Source organism: Poeciliopsis prolifica, unplaced genomic scaffold (genome assembly GCF_027474105.1).
Source record: "Poeciliopsis prolifica strain line A6 unplaced genomic scaffold, Auburn_PproV2 SCAFFOLD001, whole genome shotgun sequence".
Classification (NCBI taxonomy): Eukaryota; Metazoa; Chordata; class Actinopteri; order Cyprinodontiformes; family Poeciliidae; genus Poeciliopsis; species Poeciliopsis prolifica.
This window is the reverse complement of record NW_026562376.1, coordinates 24,127,000-24,144,282: the sequence shown is the minus strand read 5'-3', so window position 1 is coordinate 24,144,282 and position 17,283 is coordinate 24,127,000. Positions and strand designations below refer to the sequence as shown.

Here is a 17,283-nt window from a genome sequence, read left to right as displayed (position 1 = left end):
CTGTCAAAGGCAGCTGGAACGTCTTCCCCGTGTTACATCACACATACATGGTTCCTGAGGTTGTCGGGACGATGGGGATGTCTTCAGCCTCCATGGGGATGGACCAGGGGATGTGCAGCTGGGGGGCTAACTCTCTCATCACCATGTTCCTGGTGAAGAGGTGAGCGTCTGATTTATTCATGTAGCTCATTCAAAACACAACAGCTGACCAGAGCTTCAAAATGACAACAATTATGAAATTATAAAATAGATTTTTTTTTGAAAAATGGAGCAAATAGATTAGATTCCCTGAGAACATTTAAGGTAGTTCCTATCAGACTGTTGAAGTTCTGTATGATGCTCCAAAGGTTGAAGTTAATCACTTAATTTCTTACAGTGACGGATTTAATGCAACTGTAATAACAATAAGCAATAAAAAAACAAGAGCATATATATATATATATATATATATATATATATATATTATATTTTTTTTTTTTTTTTTTTTGTTCTGTTCGCTTTCTGTCATAATAACTTAAATATCCCATTTGTGCGGCTAATAAAGGATTATTTTATTTGAGTCATTATTGAGTGCAGCGCCGCCTACCCCAGGACTTTGGCACAGTCGTCGTAGTACTTCATGGAGTTTTTCACAAAGCTGAAGCCGTTCACGTCACAGACGTAGGAATGGCCGTTGGCTCGCAGCAGATCGAATCCACACACTGTTTGCTTTGAAAACCGCCCCCCAAAAAAACACATCTATACATGAACTTTTTATTTCAAACACATGTCTATATTATAACTGACTGGCATGTTGAACAAAAAGGCACAGTAAAACAACAACAACTTTATACAGAACATCTGGTAGGGTTTTTGTGTAAATGTAAGATGTGTTTGAAATCTCTTTGTAAAAATTAAAGCATATTCTTATCGGTATACAATGTAAACAAAGCAAATTGACCGAATCAGTTCAATAGCTTCCTGGAACATTACTGGGTTTCACCTACAAATTCAGATTCGTTGCTGCTCAGAAATAAGTTTACAGGAAGTTCTGAGTTAAATTTAAATAAATAAATGAATATGTGCTGAATAATTTCCAGGTACCTTGAAGGCGAGGCAGACCTTGCGAGCTACCAGTTTCTCCATGGCGGTCAGCATGACGGGGTAGCGGATCTCCTTGCCCTCGCTGTCTCGCTCCACCTTACCGTCGAGGGCCGGAGACTTCCTGGCCTCAGCGTGGGCGTAATCTGGGCCCACCGTGTAAACCTGACACCATCGGGTGAAGCACGCAGGCAGAAAATGACTTAAAATATCAAACCGCCCCACACACACACAATTTTAAAACATATGTACTTACAAGCTTATTGAATATGACGCTAAATGGGCACCAAAAATTTCTTTGAGCTGCCTCACTTGTGTTGTGAAGCATTATGTATTATTATAGCATAGGATACTGGTGATGTCATAAAAATATTTCTAAGTTTCTACATTTCCTGAATGCAACAGGGGAATGTTTTGTCCAGCTGCTGTGTGGAGCTTTAAGTCATGTTGTCTGAAGTCCCGCCCCCAAACCCAGCCTGGCCTGAAGTTTGAAACTGAAAAAATAAAATAAAAAATCTGAAATTTTGAAATTAATTTTGAATTTGGAAAAAAAGTTAGATTGGTTTTTAATTTTTCTAGTTAGAAACATATTTTTTATTTTCATTTTAAAAAATTTTTTTATAATTTTTTCAGTTGAAAACGTTTTTTCATTTTAGAATAATTTATTTTCAGATTCAAAATATTTTCTTTAATAAGATTTATGGACCTAATTTAGCTCCATACAAACCCACTCTGCCCTTCACATCAAAATCAAAAGTCAGGCTAGCATCCACACAGTACCTTCACATCGGTGCCATCAGTCGGCATGAACTCCTCGTAGATGTACGATCCAGTTTTTCGCACGTTACTTTCTGGGGAGTAGACACTGCTGCGACTTCCAATCTAAAATAAAAATATAGCGATAAACACAGCCTCTACAAAATTTGACTTTGTAATTTAGCGCCTTAAAATTGGACCTCCTTGGTTAATTAGCTAACCAAGGAAGCTAATTAAAAGAAAGCACAACTAACATCAATGGCCTTTTGTGGAGCATCGATTCCAACTTCTATAGAGAAGTCTGGTGGGATGCATATTAATACGCATTACTGCTGACTTAAAAATAAAATCTACATTTTTTTATACCAAATTTGATTTCCAACTTTAATTGAATTATTTTTCCTCCTAATTTTTTGTCCCAAAGAAAAACTTTTACAAATGACAAATATTTTTTAAACTGGCTTTTATTTCTACAATCTCTTCTGTCAGGTGACCTGAAATCAAAGTTGAAATGAATAGCAGCTGTAATATCGCTCTGAAAACCCCACGACCCCACGTTTTCCAAAATTTTAATCTTAAAACAGAGAAATCAGATTAATGGATAAGGCTGACAGCAGCTACCTTTCTGAAGAGCCTCTGGCTGCCTCCCCCAGCAGACGTTGGGTAGTAGATGTAGACGTTGTGGTCCTCTGCACACACAGGCTTCTCCACAAAGGGCTTAGGGAACACCTCCCCGTTCACCTCCACGTGGTCCTCCCCCTCCACCAGGTTACACTCTGCACAAAGTGAGCTGTTGTGATTAAAGGTGGTTCAACAGGAAGTCTTTACCAGTGAACGCATGAAGAAACAGTCAAACCAGCAAATAACATGATAAAATGTGGATTTGTTAGAAACACAACTGATTTTCTATATTTAGTTTCAACCTGCTTATTACATGATGAACCCTTGGTAACCAAGCAAATCTAAAAATATCAACTTTAATTAAAGGGGGCAGCATTGTGTATAGTACCATTTTATAGCACAATCAATCAACTATATCACCTTCAGTTGTTATAAAAATGCTGGCAATGACATTAAAGAAATTTGACTTTGTAATTTAGCGCCCCTAAAATTGGGCCTGTCTCTTTAAGAAACTTCTGTTCTTTCTGAAACTCCGCCTACAGAAAGTCATCACAACATGGCTCCTCTATTAAACCTTTAACAACATTTTTACCAGCGTTTCACTGAGAATTGTTAGCAAAATTATTATCTTAGTTGATTTACTTTTATTAATTAAATAAAAGTAAATTGTTTTCATATTATTCCGTGTGTTGTTTTCTTTCCCTTTCCTTTATTGTATAACTGTCTTCTAGGTTAACTGTCTTTTAGGGTTTTCTCTTGAGGGTTGGAGATGTCTCACACATTTCTGTGTTAACGAGCCAGATTGATCTTTATCTGTATCCTGAGAGTGGTCATCATTGTGTCCTAACAATGGGACATCTACGGAAGACTTCCAGAACATCCTGTAGGATAGTGTATTCGTCAGTTGTTTGCATGTCTGAGTGAGAAAGCCAACCTCTTTGTATATTCACATAATAATAAAAGGCAGTTGGGGACTGAGAGCCGACGGAGTTGATCTCAGAAAGCATTTGGCAGCGGTCCGCTCCGCGTCAAGCTCTTCTCCCCTTTTCTGCGGAAAAGTAATTTGTGTCTTTGGTTGATTCTTGCAGGTTGGGGAACAAAATAAACCCAACACTCGTTGATGAGGTCAAGTTCCACCAGGTGCTTACTAATTGCTGCTGGCTAGTCTGAAGGAGCTGAGTGTGGGAGTTGAAGGAGAGAGCTGTTCTGTGAAGTGGAAACTTCAGCTCAGAGGAGGAGATCGGTCCACCCAGGCGTTTTTCACACCTGAATGGTTGCCATGGAGATTAAAAGATTTCTCAAACAAGGATGAAAGAGTCGAGGCAAAACTCCAGGTTTGGCTTTGTTGGTGGAATAACATTATAATGTGAAGTTAAACTTAAAAATGCTGATTTTACATAATACTGCCTCTTTAAAGAAGATCTTGCTGTAGATATTCAGGCACAAACTCATTTATTTCTAAATGAAAACATGCATTCAGAATAGTTCCTGTTAATCTGCATGAACAATCTGCGTCATTTCACTAAAAGGGATTATTATTATTTTTAAAAGACAACAATGTTCTCACCTTCAGGATTGTCAGGGTCTCTGTTTAACACGCCGTAGCGAGGCAGGTCGATGCCCTCTTCCTGAAGGATCCGATACACTTCCCTCCTAATATCAGTAATAATATCACAGACAACCACAATACAGTGAATTTGTGCAAGACTCATAGTGATCCTTTGTGTTACCAAAAGCAGGAAGTTAAAGATAATAAAGGGAAAGCCTCTAAAAACAGCAATTATGCCATTTTCTCAAGAACAGCTCATTACTAAGACTGGGAAAAGATTTCCAAACTACAAGCCAGAACTAGACAAGAAAATAAAATTTAAAAAACTCCCTTTTATTTAAAAAAAATGCAAATTAGAAAAAAAATGTAATCTCCAAATTTAAAAGTTTGAGAAAATAACTTCTTGTTAAGCTTTACTGACTTCAAAACTTTAAACATTAAAACATTCAAAAAGAGGCATTAAGTCAAGGGTTAAGACAAGTTTTGCAAATAATTTGAATTTTAACCTGACTGATTTGACAAATTTTTGTGATGTAATTTATAAAGTTAGTCTCGTTTTTCCATTTTGTTTTTGAAAAAAAAAAGCTATATTCCTGTCGTTGCTATAATCAAAGTCCATCACAGGTGTATTGAAAGTTTATTTTTTCTTGTTTTTGAGTCTCACCTGTCTTGAATAAAATACTGCATGTTGAGGTCATTGATTAGCATTGGATTCCTGAGCTTAGCATATTCCACAGCTTTGTCAAGAGGAAAACCTGAAAACCAAAAGAATACGTCACATTTTAGATCAGCTTGAACAAGGATTTGCTGAAGATTAAAAAAAAAGCATTTCTTTTTTCTAGAGAGTAGCTTCACACTTAAACTGCTTTTTTTTTTCTTTTCCTTTTTGCAAAAGTCAGCCTATTTTCAGAACCAGTAATTAGTGATTCATAGATACTATGACACTGAGGTTCTGATCGTCTGAGTCCTCAAGAAGTTTTGGATAAACATCGTCTTCGCTCTTTCCTGGAAAAACTGCATCTACAGACGATCGTGTTCCCTTATCTCTGTCAGCTAATGTTTTTAAAAATAGAGTGGAAAAACATTGCATGTGACAAACTCACTGCAACATGAGTTATAAATTTTTCCTGTCGCCTGGGAATTATGCAGACTTGAAACTCTTAAGAAAAATTCATTCATCAAAATGCAGAGATCGCCATAAAAAGTATGGAAATAAAAATAGGATGAAACTGGAAGCTGGATTAGTGTCAGGGAGATGTTTGAAATAAAGTCAGAGGAAGCACAAAAACTGGATATAATTATTTTAACACCAACGTTTTCACTCAGCTGACTATAATGGAAATGCAGAGTTTACCTTTGGAGTGGAAGGAAATGAGGCAGTCGCAGAGCGGCCATTTCTCCACAGGTTCCTCCAGGATCACCTCCTCAGGGAAGATGACGACATCGATGTAGTCAAATTTACAGAGTCTCTCCAGGATCTGAGTCATGGGCTTCGATTTGGACTTCTTCATCATGGCACATATGCCCACAACGATCTGTCGCTCTGACGGCTGGTGGAAGGGACAACGGTAGGCGATGCAAACAGGAAGTATTACTTATACATGGCTGTCAAACTTTTTTCAACTGGATAACAACTTTGTTTAAGATACTATGTATAACAGTAATAAATATGTATTTAAATAAAATACTTTTAAACTGTTTGTGAAATTGTAAAATCTATTTTATGTTCATTAACCTAGAACAAACACAGCTTTTTATAAATGGGACAATGGCCCTCAAAACCATGCATGCAACTATCTTTTAGAAGTTGCATGCAGAAATTAAAGAAAAGTGAGAAACTTTTTTTTTTGTGGATTATGTTACTTTTATTTAATCTCAGAGTTTACAGATTATTAATTGACCTCACAATGAAAGGAAACAGAAAAGGCCATTTGGTCAAACAGTTTTAGACAAATTTGATATTTCAGATTTCTTTTTTCATGATAGTTCATTTTAAACAGCTGCTATATACAACATGGCCACCAGATGTTACACATGAGACCTTTAACTTGTTTTTTTTTAAAGCTGACAACAAAGAGAACTGAATCTAAACGTTGCATCTCTACGTAGCCTCCCTTTGCAGACAAAATGTTTCTTTTTTCAAAAGGCTGTCACAAATACAGACTTGTGGCGTGTTCATTTTATTTATAACTTTTCTTCACTGCATGAACAGACTTAAGACAATTTCTCCTTTATATGACAGTGTTGCTAATAAATGTGTCCAATCTGAATGTTTCTGCTGCAACTGCGGCGAATGGCAACAGCAATGGAGGAACGGAGAGGAGCCAGATGGTACAAGAGATACTCGACAAGATGGCAGCTGTCACTGCTTCATATTCTACACAACAGCCGGTTAAATATGGTGAAAAGTCTGGTCGTGTGTGGAGCAGCTACGGCAAACCCCTAAGTGGAGTGGGTCACAAGATGTGACCTTTTTCTGAACCCAAACCATCGAGGAAATTATTATCTATTTTGCAACTTTTCCTAAGATGAACAAACTCCTCTGTCTCACAGCTCATGGAAGATGGAGATTAGGTTGTCAGCCGTTGTTCCTCCAGTAGGCCTGAAAATGTCACCATTCTAACTGTAACTGATCCAACCTTTTTATCAGTGCCGTTTGTTGTTGACGGGATTCAGCTACTCTGGGTCATAAAGTCATTATGCTGAAAGAAAACTTGGCGTTTAAGAGTAACCGTGTGAAATTACCACAAAAAGCCCTTCTGGTTTTTTGTCTATTCCCCTGTCTGAATGTTACTCTTCTTCTATTGATTTTTAAAGACTTCTTTACTTTATTTGATATGTATAATTTTGGTGATGGCACTCATCAAAATACAATGTTTGTTTAGTTGTTGACTGTATAGGGTTTTCTTTCTAACTTAGTAATTTTGTGTTTTTAAAGCACCTTGCTGCTAAAATGTGCGAAAGAATGAACTTGATTGATTCCTTTTGCCAGGATATGACTGGCTCTTTTTCAAAACCCCTTTTGTTGGTTTTGATGATGACACATGATGTCATTCATTTCTTTCACTTACAGATTCATTTTCATACACCTCCATGTCGTCCTGACGAAGCATCTCGTTCTTCATGCCAGCCTCCATTTGGCCCATGTCTTGCTCATCCTCTTCACAGCCAATCACAAATCGGGGTACGTCTCGACGAATCCGCCCCCGTTCTTCAACTGGTCCGGGTCCGTTGCAGGGCTCGGACATCACAAACCTGGGCGAAACATGACTCCTTCAGGAGAACCCTCCCTCACGTTAGCGATGCTAGCGTTGACAGCGGCTGGTTGACTGATACCGGAGAGATCTGCTGACGAAACAAAAAGGGATTCGCCAGCCTCTTCTGAGGTCGCTGATGATGGTGGACTCAGCACAGCACAGGCCGAGGTAGGTCGAGTGTAAAGCGAGAGCTGTTGAGGTAGATGGAAGGGTATTTCAGCCTAGAAACTCCTTGCTCCATGTGTCAACATTTGTTCACCATATAATCTGACAAAAAAAAAAAAGACAAAAAAGAAAGAAAAACCCGTTAAGAAACTTGGTCAACACAGTTCAGCTAAGCAAATAGCTTAGAAACCACCGTGTTTATTTGGAAAATGAATACCAATGGTGTAAGACCAGCAGAACAAAAAAATCCAGTTTCTTCAAAAATAAGGTCAGAAGACTACCGCTGTCTAGAAAATATTTATTCTTTAATCTAAATTCTGACTAGAATGAAATCCAATTGTCTTAACAGCCAAATTACCTTCAAGAACTTATGGTGATGTTGGGAGCGCTATGTTGTGATTTGACGTATTTACGACGGTGTTTCCACCGCAGGGTGGACTTTCACTAGGCGGCCGGGGGTTAACCCTAAATGGGGGTAACTGTCAAGAGAAAGGGGTGGATGGGCTTTACCACATCTAGAGGACTATTACAGAGCAGAGCATGTGAGAGTGTTAGTTGGTTGGTGTGACCCAACATGTGAAGGTAAATGGAAAGAGGGAGACTTGACCTACAGTGACATACCTCTACAATCATGGCTCGGAGATCATTTCCTTATTAAAAAACATATCGATTCTGACCTAATTCCCTGAAGGCGAAAAGTACCGTTGGGCATATGGCATAAAATATTAAAGCAAGTAAAGGTTGAAAGAAGTGCTCAAATTTTAAGATGGCCTGCTTATGATAGAGATTTTCTCCCTGCAAGAACGGATAAGAGATTTACACAGCGGTCACAAAAAGGCATAACAAGTTACTGGAAAATTACAAGCAATAGTGAATTAAAAAGTTTCAAACAACTTCAAGAAATTATAACATGGAAAAATTTGACTTTTTAGATATCTTCAGCTAAGACTTCATTAGAATAAAAGTACAAAACTTCTGGAGGAGGACGAGACAGGTATACTTAAAATCCTATTAGATTCAAGACACAGAAGATCTCCCAAAAAAACAATATTCAAACTATATTTATGTCTACAAACGGAGAGAAAATGTAATACAACATATCTTAAGGTTAAATGGGAAAAAGAAGCCAAAATAATAACTTATGATGTTTGGTTAAATATATGCAATTCCATGATTCACACGTCAAGTTCCGGCCTGTGGAAGAAATTTTCCTGGAAATGCATGGTGCGTTATTTTTGTTACACCTAACATTAAAAGCAAGCATTGTAACAACCCTGAAAAGGCAAAATGCTGGAGGAACTGTGCGAATGTATCTGCAGGACATTTTTATGTTTTCTGGGAATGTATTAAGATCGCACCCTATTGGTAATAAGCGATAAAGGAAATCAATACTAAAATGGACTTAAATTTGCACTGTGATTTTCCAGTGTAATTTACCACAGCAATTGAAGAAGTCTGATAGTTGTCTCCTGTTAATATTACTAGCAGCTGCAAAGAAAGCTAGAACTCGCAGGAAGCTTAATGTGGAACCACCATCATGTTTGGACTGGAAGGACTTAATTGAAGAAATTCATGCAATGGAGAGACTGACCTTCTCATCAAGGCTTGCTGCTTATAAATTTAACAGATATTGGAAGAAATGGAACATTCATCAGAGCCTGATGCCAACTGCATAATTCATGTAATTGCCTTTTTTGTTTCCTTCTTTGTCTCCGTTGAAAATCACTCAACTGCTCCTTGTCAAACTAGTTGCTCTGAAATTTTTGTTAGAAGAAACTGTTCAATGTATGAATGTGTACTTGAAAAACTATTAAAATTATAAAAATAAAGTATTTAGTAAAAAAAAAAACTAAATGGAGGTTAAACCAATTTGTCATGTTAATGCGATGAGAAAGGGGACACACCAATGTCTCTTGTACTTGTTTCAATCATCCATCTTTCTGCCCCTCAATGAATCGACTGATTCGTGTGACCTATTTATGCCATACCACTGTCCTATGGATCTGCAACAGAAGGGGGCCCAGGAATGGTGCGCAACGTGTCAGCTGAATGAATGCTTTTACAATCATTTATTCATTTTGCCCTTCATCCTTGGGTCTGAAGGGCAAACTCTGGAGTTTTCTGTCCTCCAGAGTTTTCTGTCCTCCTATTTTTTGACATCTGTCTCTAATGACCTTTATTTGCCGTTGAGTTGACAGAAAGTAGGTTGTGAGAAAGGGAGAAGAAATGCCTTTCTCTTAAAACCTCAGCTATTAGTGCCGGAGCTAATCATGTCTTATTTATTAACCGAGTTTTGAGACAAAAGTAAATTCAAATCAGGTTTCTCAGACTTGATGCTGCTATTTGTTGTTGCCATAACAACAAGAGTCCAGCCAGAGTCAGCATGTCCTCTGGTTAAGTCGTGTGTGTATATTATGTTGCAACACATGACTCCAGTGTCCATCTGAGAAGCCACTACTTTTAAGACTGTTTTGTTTATCAATTTATGTTCCTAACCTACTTCTCCCTCCTAAATGGAGTCACCAGGAAGTCCAGAAATTAAATGTCACATTTTGCCAGCATTATTCCAGCAGCCTCAACATCCCATGACTCTTCACAGGACACCACACAAATTTTATTTCAGATTTATATCTACATCCTGCTGCCACTTTATTTCACTGTTGCTATGGTGTTGTTCTAGCATTGCTCCACTAACTTTAGGGAGTGGTTTGGCTACATCAGATCATAACACATCTTTCTAACAGAGTCCTTAGCTTAGCACATTCTGGGAATACAAGACAAAAAGCAAAAGCTGGAAATTCCTGCAGATCATCCATCGTTGCTGTTGGCGTTCTAACCAGTTTTCTTTTCGCCTTTTCCAACAACTTTAGAGAAACATTCAGTCTTTGTAACGACTGTCTTCATTTGTTACAACAACATAACAACAAGATTCCAGCCAGAGTCTGTCTCCATATTAAAATCAGACTTTTTGTTCTATTCATCTGATTTATGTCACAAAAGAAAAAAAGCCTTTTAACATATGCTTTTACTACCAGGAACCATTGAACACATCCCACTCTGAACCCATTTCAGTTTGATGTTTTGTAAAAATGCCTCCTCATTATCTGAGTGTTTGATAACGTCAGCAGAATTCTGGTTCGAAACAAAATACTGCAATAATATTAAGCAAGCTACACCTATTATCTCTAATAGGAAAGAAAATGGGAAACGATTACAAAGTCCTGAGTGCAAGAACAAGACCCATACAGTCACACACACTGATGGGAACTGATCCAATAGAACAACTAAAAAAAGAACCTGAAATGCTTAGCTGCCAAATTATATTACACACACACACACACGCACACACTCACACACACACGTGTCCAAGACATTTTAATGCAAGGTTCAGTTCGAGTTGCCCTTTGAAAGATTAATTGCGAGGAGTATGTAACTGTAAACAATCGGGAAAGATTCCCGGGACATTAAGACTGAGTGTGGGAACCTCTTACTTGCGGTGTAATCCTATTCAGATCAATTAAATTTTAATTGCTTACCTGTTCCCTTGTGACTGATCTGAAGCCAACGTGACAAAGTTAAATAAGAATCACTTTTCAACACCTACAATCCACTCTGGTGACATCAGACCGCCAAAAGCAGAGGAACTTGGTAAAAAAAAATAAATAAATAAAAAATTCCTTTCCACTTGCATACAGTACATGGAGATTACTGCACAGGACCGGTTAAAGATTCTGGGAGCTGAAGAGTCGACTCAATCCCCTCCCATGTTCTGAACTTTCTGCCCGGACATACCTCATCTGGGTCCCGCATGCCACTCTGGCCTAACCTTGATACCCAGAAATAACTGTGTCCTCTGCGGGACAGGAACTAGGAGGTGGAGCCCAATCTTGGATTGTGATGGGTCCCACGACACGCACCCCCACCACCCGCCTCCAAAACATAACTCATCACCGCTAACCTCTCAGGCGATGACAGGTCGCACTAAAGCACAGATCCATCTTGCAGGACTGGGGTCACTGAACACTGACAGAGATAAACTCGTAAATGACATAACCCTAAGCTTGATGTGAATGCTAAGTCGGACTTAACTAAACCAAACAGATCCAATGATACACGTTGGAAAAGCGGCCAGAACCATCCAATGAAAAACTGTTTACACCACCTGCACCAGGCTATTCTCATAATTAGAATAGCGACCAAGTCAGGAAGTGTCTCAGCTTTCATTTACTCGTGCCTCATCACTGCTCCAACCAAAACACTTAGGTATACTTTACACACTAAAGTGCAACAGCTAGTTCTGTTTCAGGGGGACTAGATGTAATATGGAAGGACTGATTTTATTACTTAAGTGTATGACATACTGACAAAACACTGCTGGATGATATACCCCATCTAGAAACCTAATTTGTAGGACCAAAATACCTGGAAGGGAACTACAATCACACATTGCTAGAAACTAGCACAACAGACCCAGCAGAACTCCTAAAGTAACCCACCCAGAGAGTTTCTGAGGGGAATTCATGAGAAAACAAACATCTGATTCTATATTGCCTTGTTTCCACTGTCCCTTTAGTATGCTAAATATTTTCAGTTTTCCTTGTTGCAGGACCAGTATTGCACCATTTCTGGCCTACCTTCAGCTGTAGGTCAATAGGCCAATGGTACGGTACGGCGAAGGCGAAGCTACTACCGCAAACGTCACACATTTGGGTTCCTACAGAAGCTTTGCAAATATCCAAGAGAAAAGTCTGAGCACATAGTTGACCCACAGAAGTGAATGCAGAGAGCAGAGTATTTTTTTTTTTTTTGGCTCAACCAGATTGTTGGCTGCTAGAAATTCCTCCTACTGAAACAGTAAGTGCCACACTAAAGTCACTAACACACCAGGACCTGAGTCTTAACAAACCAGACCAAAAAATGTGTTTTCTGTTATGTATACATACAAAACCACATGTCTGTTCCTTCAGACCTCCTAGTCATCAACTACTGGGACACAAGTAGTCTAGAATTAGAAGTAGTCTAATTCTCAATTAGAAACAGAAGTCAATACAACAATATATTAATTGTTGTATTGACTGTACTGTTGGACAGCTATGGCAGCAGATGCTAACAATTGAGATCAATGCTGTGTGAGCAGCCAGAGCCTTTCAGGCCAGCAAGTTCTGTCAGGCCTGCCAGGTCATTTCTGCATCTTTCATGCATGACTGGCCGTCCTGCCACTCACTCTCCCCAAGTTTTCTTTGAATCATTTCCCACGACACGAGAAGATATCTAGCAAAGCATCTCCAGCAGTTAACTACATGTGTAAGCAGTACCGGTGGAGAAAGTTTGAATTGTCTGATCTGCATTTTCTTCAGATGTTCAGTGTGAACACAGCTGAGAACAGTGTCACACTGCGCCCTCAGTGTTATATCGCTTAACGAAAGCAAACAGAACACATTTCATGGCTTTGAAGCTTAAATATTAAACAGTGGGACTATTGTAAACGTTGTGTGTATGCATTTTAAAGGCATTAACATATCTTAGTTCACATTCACACAACAAAATAACTGCTTATATGCACCAACACGAGCCGTGTTCGCAAATTAACGGAGACGCTAACATCCTGACACCGGTTAACTCGACACAAGTCATAAAACTACTTAGTTCTTCCTAATGAGATGACAAAAATAAAAAAAATAAAAAAGAAGTCGCCAGAGAGAAATCACTTTTATTATGGCTTTCCTCTGCCAGGCAGATTGGTCCCTGTGAAAAACAAAACCCTTTTTAATCACTCATGAATAAATTAGCAGGAGGTGATGAGCGACATCAGCTGCCACCTGTTGGTCCGTGGACGCTTCGTTGTCTCCGTCACAACACGACACCGGTTACACACACACACACACAAAAAGCTTTTAACCTTTGAGACCGTCTGCCATAGCTCACTAATGTGGCGGTTACAACAGGGAGGAGCCGGCCATTAGCTCCCATCCCCATCAGCCGGGGACCATAAACAGTTGTGTACGTCTGGAAGTAACTGAGGTCACGTCTTGAGCACAGAAGCCACAAGCGTAATTCTAAAATTATTAGGGAAAAAAAAAAAGGTTGTTGATATCAAAGAAAAACAGCAAATGTTTCTTATTCTCGTCAAAAGCTGTTAACTCACTTATTAGAAAAGCAGTTAATAATTAGATGCAGTGGAAAATAAAATCAAGTGGGCAAACTCCATGAAAATATCAGTACAGAAAAGATAACAATAGTTATCAGGACGCAAACATCAGCAGAACAGTCGCCTTTTCCTGTATGTGTATTGAGGTGTTAAGAAATTAGGTGGCCAGAAACAGAGTAAATTTTTTTTCTACTGTCATCAAAATATGTAAGATAAAATCTCAGGAGTGTTTATAAAACCTTTTAAGCTGATAACTAAAAACCTTGCAGTGTTTATGCATTCCAAGCATTTAATATGAGGATTATGTAACACAGAGTAGAGAACAAACTAATCTACAAAGAAAACAATTTTGATAAATACACAGAAGGTACAAAGGTGACAGTTTTACGACAACAGCATGCCAACAACTGGCAATACATTAGACGCCAAAAAAATAGAGAAATAGTGCCTCAATAATATTTGGCTGCTGCAAGAAAGGGAGAGAGAGCAGGACTTTCAGGAGATAAGAAGAAGTCTGAATGCGTTTACAGCAAAACTGCTCAAACTTACGCTTAACCAGTTGAATTTGAAAGTGTTGCTAGACTTTTGTAAAAACATTCTGCAGGGTACACACACAAAACTGCTGTCTGCATCCCGCAGCTTGTAAATACAAGATGCTAGCAACAGACCAACGTTTACATTTTGTAACCTTTTTTTTTCGTCATTCAGAATGTTTTACAGCGACTGCTCCACTATGTCGCCTCTGCTCCTGACATAAATACTGAAATCTATACTGAAGGGTTAAAGCATTAAAAAAAGGAGAGAGAGAGAGAGAGAGAGAGAGAGAGAGAGAGAAAGTGAGAAAGTTCAGTTTGGGAAATTGACCTCAAAAGTTGTGATTGGTGCATCTCAAAGCAACAACTTTTTAAAAATAATGTTCCACTTGAAATTCAACAATACAGACCGTTGCCGATGTGTGTTCATTTCAGGGGGAATCTTAAGACAAAATAAAACATAACAGAAACTGTTCACGAATGCTAATTAATGTTTGATGTCATTCTCAGTTTATTATGTGGCGCTAAATTAAATTGACCCTCCCTATGAGTCTGAAAAGACCTCGACTGGATTTTCACTGAAAATAAATAAATAACGGTGTCTGCGTAAAAAGTGTTACGCAGACACCGTCTTGAAATTCTGGGACTCCACTGCCAGAAAGAGAGGCTCGCCCAGGAACCCAGTCATGCAAGAACCGCCTCTGGACACCAGGTTTCACATCCTGAGAAACAACTTTTACACAAGCGCCCTCAATGCCTACACGAACAATCAGTTTTAAATTCAGGGCAACACAGCTGCAGGAAAATGACTTCCACGTAATAAAATAATCTTTGAAAAAACAAATAAACTTCCAGACGCGTTGAAACGCGTTGCTCTGCCCACGTTACGTGTTAATAGAAAGCAACCAACTCAGCACGGATGCGTCCATGTGTTCACCGTCTCTGAAATCAAGCCTCCATTTAAGCCAGAGCCCAGCACTACAGGTGTCCAGCTGCTTGTTTCAAGTCACAAGCTTCAAAAGGCAATGAATGGGTCAAATAAAACCAAACTTAACCAATCCGAACCGGGCCTGCTCACCTCCCCTGAACTCCAGGTGGATACGCTGTGGTTAAGAAACACTAACAGGCTGGTCTGCTTTTGTCTCTGCCCTCCTGCACAGTAAATAAAGCCCAGTTTTTACCATGAGGAGAGCACACGAAGCCTTTAAGGAGCAGAGACTCACCGGAGGAAAACAACTGGGAGTCTGCCTGCGCCTCACTTCCTTGTTCCCTCTGACTGAGTAGAGGTGAAGTGAAGCGGCTGCTGCTGCTTCCGTCGTCTCTCTCTCTAAACTCTGAGTAAAAGTTGTAAGCTGCTCGCTAAAGTTCATGTCCGGTCACCGCCGTCGTTGCTCGGCTGTTGCCGCTATGAGCTGCTTGCTTCCCCTTCCTCCCGGGGCCACCACAGCCAGGATGACGTTTTATTAAATCAGCGCCGTGTCCGCCATCTAGCGGTCATCTGGCTGCATTACAGCACCGCGCGTCAAAAATACTGCATCTGCTAATAGTCAACGAGTTTGAATTAATTAAGTGTGTTTAACTGAGTATGAACACGACGGTGTATTAGGACCATTATAGATAGAAACAAATCGGAGTAAATTTCCGTGGGAAAAAAAAAAACAAAACAGAAATGTTTGATTTTCAAAAGTAGAAAATTTGCAGAAAAAAAAGCTCAGAAATGTTCAGATTTGTCTCAGAACTTTTTTCAAGAACTTTTTGATGAGATTAATCTCAACATTTCAGGGGTTTTTTCCTTGCAATTTTTTTTACTTTCGCAGATCAGAAATGTCTATGTTTTTTCAAAAAGAATTCTGAGATTGTTCTCAAAATTTATAAGTTTTCAACTTTTGGAGCTCACAAATTTCCTTGTTTTTCCTAGAAAATCTCTGGTGTCAATCTAAAAAATTCGAAGGTTTTTCTAGCAAACTTGCAACTTTTAAAAGCTCAGAAATTTCCTGATTCTAGAAAGTTTCCGGGATTATTCTCAAAGCTACTGATTTTATTGGAGCAAATTTACTCCCTCTTTTTCTATCTACACTGGCCATATTACACCTTTCATGGACTGTGTGGCATGACTTCACCAATGTAGATTTAAAGAAACTTAAATCTCAGTAGAAACATATGAAGTATTAAGTTAAAAACTGAGAAATGGTGTTAGGATCTTGCACAGTAGATCCTAACACACATTACTTTGTGATGTTCTATTATTCGTTGCACCAAAAGGAGGGGAAAAATAGTTTTCAACAAATAAAATTTAAAAAATCCAAAAAACATGGTCAGCAGTTGCATTCAACATCCCTGTCAAATCTCAAATGCTTTCAATATCTATTTTCTTGTTTTGTTCCAGTTCCTCAACTGAATTTGTGTCCGGACCTTGACCGGGAAGCAACGTGCTTCGATTAAAACAACTCCCTTTTAGCTACAGGACACACTGTCCTGTTGGAAAGGAAACTTTTGCTCTGGTCTCGAGGTTTTGCAGCCATGTATTTTACTTATTCTGCTGAGCAATTGTCCAATATTCTCTGTTTGTCCGTCGTATTAAATCCCAATAAAATAAACTCAAGTACTGCAAGCCGCTAAAACAAGCCAGCTGGCAGAAAGCGCAGGATCACTCAGATCTCTATTAAGTCAGAACTGGCTGCCGTACAGTTGGACGTAGCCACTTTTTTGATGCTGGAAAACCTGTCAGGTAAATGTGGAGCATCTCTTTCCCATAATGCAACAGGGAGCAGAGAAGTGTGTGTGCGCTGCAGCATAAAGAGGCAGTGTTCACTAAAAACCAGCAACCAGCTCTCCCTTTTCCTCCCTCTCTCTCCCAGCATCTGATAAAGCTCCTTTTTACATTCACTCCTCAAGGGAGTTGAAACAGATGAGTAAATGTTAGTTCAAATGTTCAGCATCAGAACCTTGTAAAAATTCGAACGAACGTCAAATGACATCATGTCATTCAAAAAGTCCACAGAGGCTTTGTCCAGGATTCTGAGTTCTTCCTCCAAATATTTGTTGACATTTTTATTTTTTAACTTCGATTTACCATCATAAACGCCCGGTGTACTTTAAGATCCAAAATAATGGGTGAAAACTCCGGTAAAGATTTCAACTATGAACGGCCTGCTTAAGGTCATAACCCAAGAC

At 39.0% G+C, this 17,283-nt stretch overlaps 1 protein-coding gene across 16 annotated transcripts in view; it reads right to left on the bottom strand.

The window, feature by feature from the left end:
- Positions 1-15,538, bottom strand: part of ppip5k1b (diphosphoinositol pentakisphosphate kinase 1b) — a 50,060-nt gene extending 34,522 nt beyond the window's left edge. For 15 of the 16 annotated variants that reach the window (XM_055058256.1, XM_055058609.1, XM_055058761.1 and 12 more), the window contains exons 1-10: positions 15,333-15,538; positions 7,078-7,530; positions 5,361-5,556; positions 4,671-4,761; positions 4,025-4,110; positions 2,458-2,612; positions 1,861-1,962; positions 1,084-1,245; positions 587-708; positions 48-149 (exon numbers count right to left, since the gene is read on the bottom strand). In XM_055058256.1, the coding sequence (XP_054914231.1) occupies positions 48-149; positions 587-708; positions 1,084-1,245; positions 1,861-1,962; positions 2,458-2,612; positions 4,025-4,110; positions 4,671-4,761; positions 5,361-5,556; positions 7,078-7,254 (1,193 nt within the window). In that variant the 5' untranslated portion in view covers positions 7,255-7,530; positions 15,333-15,538. Of the gene's footprint in view, positions 1-47; positions 150-586; positions 709-1,083; positions 1,246-1,860; positions 1,963-2,457; positions 2,613-4,024; positions 4,111-4,670; positions 4,762-5,360; positions 5,557-7,077; positions 7,531-10,964; positions 11,224-15,332 lie in introns of those variants that run through there. The other variant, XM_055058336.1, reaches the window with a different exon arrangement.
- Positions 15,539-17,283: the final 1,745 nt, after the last annotated feature.